Genomic DNA, 9,307 nt, shown 5'->3' with positions numbered 1-9,307 from the left:
CAATTTCTGCGCCTCAAAAGCTTCGTACTTGCTGTGCCAGCCAACGTAAGTCAATGACACACAAATTCACTTACTCATTCTCTCTTTCTCTCTCACATACACACACACGCACATCCATTTCACATATCTTTCAATTTCTGCTCTCTGCAAATAAAATTTTTACGGATAAAACTGCTTACAAACATTGCGATTAATGTATAATTTCTTCCTATGTTCATAATTAAATAAATCTTTTAATGATTAGACAGATGTTCAATAGAATAGCTCTCACAAACAGACTACGTACAAATTCTTTCTTCACAACTCCTGAAGCCATTTTCTGACAGGAGGGGGTGAAATCTTCATACAGCTGGAGGCTCCAATCGAAACAGGACACAAAATGATCAGGTTGAGAAATGCTGTTATAGATTATGCCTAACTGAAAACAATCAGTCACATCATCCAAACAGACCGGGTGAAACCAGGTTTAGCAGCTAGTGGAATATAAGAGAACTAAAACGTTGATGTGATTTAACATTCAGATTATTTTGTCAAATACAACTGTTAGAATGGCATTGTAGGGTAGGTGTGAGAGGCTGGATCTGGCCAGATTGAACATAAAACATTTAGAGCTGGATATGGCCAGTCTGAATGCTAAAGGGTTAAATCATCTAAGTTTAAAATTAGAAGAGTTGAATAATCCTATTGTCTCTAGGAACTCTAAATCTATGCCATTTGTAACTCAACTGCAAGGAAAAAAGAAAAAAACAAATCAATCTGTGGTACATTTTCAAGCACTGAAAGAACAGAAACCAGAACTAATGGAGTATTTTACAGGATGTTTTAAAACCTGTTTTAAGATTTATAAAACCATGACATTGGACTATGAACATGCAAAACTGTTTTTGATGTCAAGCCAGATGTGACCAGAGATTCCATGTTCACATAAAATAAGATAATACTTTCATAAATTTATGTATTTGGTTTGCAGGATTCTTGATAAGAAATCATGTGTTGAAAGAAATACTGTTATACTTAGGGACAGTCATATTTTGCTAATTAAACACATACACTATATATTTGGTCTTCACTTTGGCTTAGTGAAGGCAGAGGTATTGTTTTCAGTTGTGTTTATTTGTGTGTTTGTTTGTCCCTGGACAAGATATCTCAAGAAATGCTGGATGGATTCAAATGAAACTTTCAGGGATGTTTGGCTTTGTGACTGGCATGAACTGATTAGATTTTGGGATCAATCCAGTATCGGACAAGGATTCTGGATTATTTTTCCTGTTTTTTTTTACTTAATTTTTGAGAGTGGTTAGGTTCATATTTAGTAATCTCATTTGTGAAAGCAGTCGAGTTTATTTCAAATATTCTCATTTAAAAAATCATCTCTGGCTAATTGTTGAGAGGACGTTGATGTTGCCTTGGCAGAGTTTTGCGGTCTCTGAGTCCACTTGTTATTATCATTTTAGTTTCTTTATCAAAGTTCTTTCATCACACATTCTGTGACCTCTTCAGCAACTCTATATCCCATGTGTCTCCTCTTGTTCTGTTCACTCCATTTTGTGGACCTGAAGAAGTCACAGAATGTGTGACAAAAGAACTTTGACAAAGAAACTAAAATAATAGTAATAAAGCTGAAGTGAAGGCCAAATGTACAGTGTGTGTTTAATTGGCAAAATATGACCATCCCCAAGTATAACAATAAATACTTTCATACCTAAATTTAATTGATTATCTATTTGGGAAATTTACTGGGCTGTTAGATAAATTCATTTGTTTCTTTCCAATGTTATTTCAATTAACACGGAAACATTTTTATCAAAGTGTTTTAAGGTTTCTATTTTTGTAGCTCTTCTTCCTCTATAGCTTTTACCATTTTTGAAATTTGAATAAATTTTACCCCTTTTCAGACATATGACAAAGGAGTGCTAAGTAGAAGATGAGCATTCTTGACACCTGCTTCTCTTTGCTTTCAATCAAGGTTCCAAAGCTTCAAAACCATTTGAGACATTTGTGTTGTGTACAGAGAATGTGCTATTATTAAAAGAACTACACAGAAATGATTTTCGTGATTCAAGATGTACTTTGACCTCTTGGGTTCTTCACAATCCAGCTAACCTGTTCAGATCAGGAGGATCATCCATGAGAATCCATGCCATTCCACTAGCAAATTAGCCCAGCAGATGGGATGCTCTCATGATACCCTCGCCCGTCACCTTCACTAGATGGGTGAGGTGCAAATACTCAGTGTATGGGCCCACATGCTCTGAATGAAAGAAACAAACTGCAGTGCTCCTTTATCACCACCAGTTTGCTTCCTTGACACTAGGCTACTTGTGGACACAAACAGTGATTTCTTTACCACATCATCACCAGCAATGAAAAATAGTGTCTTTATGTCAATATGAAGCAGAAGAATGAATGGTTGAAACATCTCAAGCCAAGCCATTGACCTGCGTCTGTAGGACTAGGAAGGGCCAATCCACTACAAAATGCTGGAAAACAACCACACAGTCAATGCAGAGCTTTTTATGTTCAAAAATGCACTGGCTCAACAGGGTAATCAACATGGCATGCTTCTTCAACACATCTTTTGCCTCCACATCCCTACTTCAACCAAATATGCAAAGTGGTTGGGAAGTTCTACTGCATCCACCATATTTTCCTGACATAGCGACTTCAGATCATCACTTTTTTCTGTTGCTCTCCAATAGTCTGTGACACGTTTTGTTCGACAATGACATGGAGCCAAAAATGCAGCTCAATGAATTCTTTGGATCAAAACCCAGTGGTTTATACTGTCAAGGCATTAACAAGATAGTGGAACATTGGCAAGAAATCATGAACATCATCATCATCGTTTAACGTCCGCTTTCCATGCTAGCATGGGTTGGACGATTTGACTGAGGACTGGTGCAACCGGATGGCTACACCAGGCTCCAATCTAATTTGGTAGAGTTTCTACAGCTGGATGCCCTTCCTAACGCCAACCACTCAGAGAGTGTAGTGGGTGCTTTTACGTGTCACCCGCACGAAAACAGCCACGCTCGAAATGGTGTCTTTTATGTGCCACCCGCACAAGAGCCAGTCCAGGGGCACTGGCAACGATCTCGCTCGAAAACCCTACAAGGCCAGTCAGGCGGTACTGGCAACGGTCACGCTCAGGATGGTACATCTTATGTGCCATCCACACAAGAGCCAGTCCAGGGGCCCTGGCAACGATCTCACTTGGCTTGCCGGGTCTTCTCACGCACAGCACATTTCCAAAGGTCTCGGTCAGTAGTCATCGCCTCGGTGAGGCCCAATGTTCGAAGGTCTTGCCTCACCACCTCAGCCCAGGTCTTCCTGGGCCTACCTCTTCCACGGGTTCCCTCAACTGTTAGGGAGTAGGGAGTGGCACTTTTTCACGCAGCTATCCTCATTCATTCTCACCACATGTCCAAACCAGCGCAATCGTCTCTCTTGCACACCACTACTGATGCTTCTTATGTTCAGCTTTTCTCTCAAGATCCTTACACTCTGACGGGTATGCACATTTACATTACACATCCAGCGGAGCATACTGGATTCATTCCTTGCGAGCTTACGCATGTCCTCAGCAGTCACAGCCCATGTTTCACTGCCATGTAGCATGGCTGTTCGTACACATGCGTCATACAGTTTGCCTTTTACTCTGAGTGAGAGTCCCTTTGTCGCCAGCAGAGGTAAGAGCTCTCTAAACTTGGCCCAGGCTATTCTTATTCTAGTAGTTACACTTTCAGCGCACCCACCCCCACTACTAACTTGGTCACCCAGATAGCGGAAGCTATTAACTACCTCTAGTTTTTCTCCCTGGAATGAGATAGAAGTTGTTTCCTGTTTGTTTACAGTGTTTATTGCACCTGAAGGCAAATATACTATTGACTGATTTGTTAAAATCGTTGATGAAAGAAAATAATTTAAATAAATAGAAAAAAAAAAGTGAATGAATTTATCTGATAACCCAATATAAATCTTGTATAGATACTGAAAAATATTCACTTTTAATTAAAATCCCTAATTGTAAGTTGCATCTTTTTCCTACACTTATTGACATAAACAGTTTTTCTCAAATTTAGCCAAGCACCACTTGCTGCAAGACTTTCAGTAATCTTGCATACAAGTTTAAGAATTGTCACATCTAGCTGCCTTGATATTTCCAATAATAAACAGAACTAAATTTTTCATCATAATGAAAGGCAAGAAACTTCATTAAACCATAAACATTATACACTGGTTTTATAGGATTTAAATCATTATCACTGGTTAATTAATACATTATTGCAATTTAATTAATGTTACTTAGTGTGATTGCATGCATAAAATAAAGCTTCATTATTTTTCTGAGGACATATCTGCTCTCAGCAGGTTCGTATGTACTTGTAATTCACCTTTGCTACTAGAAAGGTCCCCACCTTTGCTGTAAAGTATAAAATATAATTGTGTATATGAACTTTGATAGAATTTGATCTTAGATTGCAGCGAGACAAAACTAAACACTTTAAAATATCTAGTCTGATGCTCTACAGTCTCAATCACCTCTCTTAGCAGTAGAAATGTGTTCGTTTATGTTGTAACAGTTTATCGGATCTCCCAAACACTTTACCACATATTTCACAGTGATATGGTTTCTCTCCCGTGTGTATTCGTTTGTGTCTGAGGAGTTTGTCTGAGCGAGCAAAATACTTGCCACATATATCACAGCCAAATGGTCTCTCTCCTGTGTGGGTGCGTTTGTGGCGTGACAGATGACTCCTCTCAGAAAAGCTTTTGCTGCAAACATCACACTGGAATACTTTGACGCCGTAATGAGCCCGGCGATGCTGCTGCACCAGACTGGCATCTGTAAACAGCTTGCCACAAACTTCACAGTGGTAGAGCTCACCTTCATTCACCTCACTCTCACTGCTGCTGTCATCAATTTTAATCTCAACCTGGTTTGTAGGACTGTCCCCAGCATTTTGGGTCACCTGGGAAACGGGATGGTGACGCCTTTGATGAAGTGCAAGAAATTCACTGTCCAGAAACTGTTGGTCACAGAACTCACAGTGGAACAAACAGAGAGGTGTGGATTTCCATTTCGATTTTGTTTTCTGTTCAGTCTGTTTAGAGTTTGCATGCAAGGAAGACTGCCTGTTATTTTTCTCCTTTTCACTGATGTTATAAATAGGCTCTTCCTCCTCCTCCACTTCATCATCATTACTAATATCTATAACATCATCAGGTGGGTTTGAAATATTATAATAGTCTGTGTCCATCCTAGCAGTAACTGGATTGTCAATGTCAAAAAAGGTTGCCTTTGCGTTGTTTGTGACTTTATTTTCTGAATGTGCTTCTCTCCACCATATCTGTTGAATAAAAAAAAATAAAAGGTTTTAGATTAAATAAATTAAATAACAGAATGATTGAGGAAAAAAAGAGTGTCAAACCATGCAAGCATAAGGAGCTTGCAGAAGAGAGAGAACCAAAGAAGACATGAGAAGTGGTAAGAGCTGATCGCAGTATACTGAACATCACAAAGGAGATGATGATGGACTGCAATAAGTGAAGAGACACTGTTGAAAGTGACCCTATCCCATGCAGCCAGGATGGTAAAACAGATGTAAAAATGATGAAAATTATTTCTTTTTATTTTATTTTACTTTTTTTTTTATTGGGTTCAATTTAGTGAATTGCAACCATGCTGGGGAGCCAATTTTTCAGTGAACTGTGAGTGTATTTGGACAGAAACTGAATGAAAGCCCACCATGCTTGCAAAATAGTAAATTGGGGATCCACTATAGGGTTTTAAGGGTCCATGAAAAGTTTTAATTTAAATATATTGCAAGAAACAGCTAGGTTTCATTCTCTAACATTTCATATAGTTCAACCTACACAAGTTAATGTGTGAATAACAAAATAGGAATTTTGAAAGAAGTGTAGTGAACTCTAGTGAGCTTCCTCTCTTATATCAAGTACATACGAATGTAACAGGTAACAGCTAGCCTTTGGGCGCTGTTTTGGACCCCATTGTGTCTACCACTCCAATTGGTTGATATTGGCACAATTTGTCTCATACTCTATCATGCGCCAATATGCAACCCAACCAATCACAACCTGCAAATAAGTCATGTGAGACAGTCTGTTCCAAACAAGCATTTGAGCCTACCTGTCAGCTATAAAAGCTCACCTCTTCTTAGGCTCAGAGTCAGTTGGTTCTAGACTTTCTAAGGTCTAACCACTGACTACCTTGCAGCGAACTCCATCTTCGTTGCCACACCAGATGTCTCTCACCAATGTCGCCAACGTCTACACAGCACCAACACACTGCTCTGGTTCCTACATCACTGTTCGTGAGCTTCTGAGAGTCTCATGAGATGACACCACAATCTATAACATCTAAAGAAGTATCTATAAAACTAGTCTTTAAACATCGAATGGCTATGAGATGGCCACCAGAATAGAATATCAAAGGAGTCCATAAGCACAAATTGGTTGAGAACCACTGGTTTAGAGTAAGAGTTATGGTTAAATTGCATGCTAAAATGTAAATGGTCACGTAGATCGCACACTAAAGTGACACCAATCTAAGTCTACCCAACTAAGAACTGGATGGTTCAGCCAACAGGCTTGCATACAGGTTCAAATTCCACCAACAAGGATTTAGTTGACCTGTGGATATCTTACAAGACACTTGCCTGATGGTGGAAATGAACCACTAAACACAGTTGGAAAGTGTTCTTATAAACTATACAGCTTAAAAGAAAATACCAAAGCTACCTAATTTATTACGAGATTCTCTTATCTTTTGGTGTGTCAGCTATGCTGGGGCGCCACCAAGAAAGGGTTAGTTAAACAAATCAAGGTAAATTTTTATATTAACACCCACACGATTTTCACTAAGAAAAAAAACTTGGATTTTTTGCGTGAAATCAAGTACCCTGACTTAATATGCTGCAAATCCCTTATTTTGGTTCAGGAAAGGGGGGGAGCGAAGGGGATATATTTAATAACGAACCATGTAATTCACACTCTGGAAAATTTATTTCTGTAAAATGGGTTTTTTTTTCTTAAACATTTAGGATGTTTTTGAAAGATACTATATTTTATCATCAGAATATATATATATATATATATATATATATACTTTCTCACACAACAATTAAGATCTATTTCTTTTAAATTGCTTATTTATTTCAGTTCTATATTTAAGAGATGAGGAATTATGTGCATTATTTATATTATTTACATTCAACAGATATGTGTCCTCATCTTGTTTGTTGTTAACACAACGTTTCGGCTGAAATACCCTCCAGCCTTCATCAGGTGTCTTGGGGAAATTTCGAATTTGGGTTCTCATTCCTAAGGTATTTTTCGATGTTATTATTATTATTGTTCAGGTCACTGCTTGGAATCGAACTCGGAATCTTGGGGTTAGTAGTCCACGCTCTTAACCATTATGCCATATGCCTGTGGGCGTAGTGGTTAAGAGCGCGGGCTACTAACCCCAAGATTCCAAGTTCGATTCCAAGCATTGAGAAGAAGAAGAAGAAGATGATGATGATGATGATGATGATGATGATCGAAAATACCTTAGGAATGAGAACCCAGGTTCGAAATTTCCCCAAGACACCTGAAGAAGGCTGGAGGGTATACCAGCCGAAACGTTGTGTTAACAACAAACAAGATGAGGACAAATATCCGTTGAATGTAAATAATGTAAATAATACTTATTTATCATCTTTCTCCCCCGCCCACACACAAAAATTAGTTTGGGCGCGATTTTTATTTTTATTTTTTTTCCTTAGTGAAAATCATGCGGGTGAAAAGATCAATGGGGGTGGGGGTTAAATTTCCGAGACTTCCACCTCACCCCACCCCACTTTTCGGACCCCCAAAAGGGTTTTGTAGTGTATTAGGTCACAGGAATTCATTCACCGAAAAAAAAAAAAAACATTTTCCAATGGGTCCGGGATGAGGGGTCCTCCCCTTCACCCCCCACCCTTTTTCCGAACCAGAATAAGAGATTTGCAACATATTAGGAGGTCAGGGTACTTGATTCCAGGCAAAAACTCCGAATTCTTTTTTTTTTTCTTAGTGAAAATCGTGCTTATTCTATTGGTCTTTTGCTGAACCACTAAGTTGCAGGGACGTAAACAAACGACACCGGTTGTCAAATAGTGACATAAGCACAAACATGACCGACTTGGTCGACACGGGCCTATTTTCGAAGTCAATTGCCCAAGATGCCGCACAGTGGGACAGAATCCAAACCAACGTGGCTGCAAAGCGAGATTCTTAACTGCATGGCCATCCCTGACGTATTAATTATCATTTTCTAGATAATTAAGAAATAAAGCAATGTTTTAATTTAAAGACAATGTTAAAATATCTTAAAATGTTGGTATTTGTTTCACGTGATGATTGGTTTCTCAGACACAAGACCGAATATATTTTATAAAGATGAAAGAGATGAGTTGTAACATTCATTCTTTTTCCAAAATACAACAGTAACAAAAAAAAAAATGAAATCACTGCAGCCTGCAAATGACATTAGACCTCGCATCGCGTTTGCAGAAAGTTTATTCAGTACGGTACACATCAAAAGCCCGGCTCTGATTGAACAGACATTATTAAAGGCATTCTAGCCATGACCAACCATGACTACATTATCCTGTCACGTTTCCTATTAAAAGATGGTATGGTGCGACTTGGGAAATTTGACCGTTGTTTCTAGCAAACTGAGAGACCATTCAGAGGCTCTTTCGTTAGAGTTGGTTGATATGATGTATTTTGTTTTCCAGGAACATGAATCTAAAAGGACAGGTCTATAATTAGCTTGTGACTTATATCGTAAAGGTACAGAATTCCCAAGGAAGGCATCAATGTTGTGGCGTTCATGGCATTTTTTCTTAATGAAGAGTAGCAAACGTGAAAGTGAAAATCAACTCAAAAGACCTCAACCAAAAATTGAAACCGATCGCAAATTTTGTTGAGCAACAAAAATAAAAGATCTTAAAAAGTTACATTTGTTGAAGAAAAGCAAAGATTAGACAACAACAAAAAACACAAGAAAAAAACAAAAAACTGTGTGAAACTTACCTGTACCAAGTTTTCTTTTACTCGGAAAATTATTTACGCAATATATCGATACGTTCCGAATGCATTACAGAGTTACCTACATACAGACACTGATAAAAATCAAAACTGAAATCAGTTTTTCGGCAAAGAGTTTTTACATTGTTTTCTCTTGAAAAAAATAAGACAAAGCCACAAAGCATAAACATTGGACAGAGTCGAAAGAAGAGAAGATAACTTTCAAATT

At 38.3% G+C, this 9,307-nt stretch overlaps 1 protein-coding gene across 1 annotated transcript; it reads right to left on the bottom strand.

The window, feature by feature from the left end:
- Nucleotides 1-806: 806 nt before the first annotated feature.
- LOC106874066 (uncharacterized) lies at nt 807-9,305 on the bottom strand. The gene is made up of 2 exons (XM_014921644.3): nt 9,085-9,305; nt 807-5,351 (listed from the first exon to the last, which is right to left on the bottom strand). The coding sequence occupies exon 2, from the start codon at nt 5,259-5,261 to the stop codon at nt 4,548-4,550; it is 714 nt and encodes a 237-aa protein (XP_014777130.1). The 5' UTR covers nt 5,262-5,351; nt 9,085-9,305; the 3' UTR covers nt 807-4,547.
- Between the last annotated feature and the right edge of the window lie 2 nt (nt 9,306-9,307).

Source organism: Octopus bimaculoides, chromosome 14, assembly GCF_046866305.1.
Source record: "Octopus bimaculoides isolate indiv1 chromosome 14, ASM4686630v1, whole genome shotgun sequence".
NCBI classification, from domain to species: Eukaryota; Metazoa; Mollusca; class Cephalopoda; order Octopoda; family Octopodidae; genus Octopus; species Octopus bimaculoides.
The sequence above is the reverse complement of the archived record's forward strand: the minus strand, read 5'-3'. Positions and strand labels throughout refer to the sequence as shown.

What these genes read in the sequence shown, in the direction of transcription:
- LOC106874066 (XM_014921644.3), bottom strand. Translation starts at nt 5,261, where the DNA reads ATGGACACAGACTATTATAATATTTCAAACCCACCTGATGATGTTATA.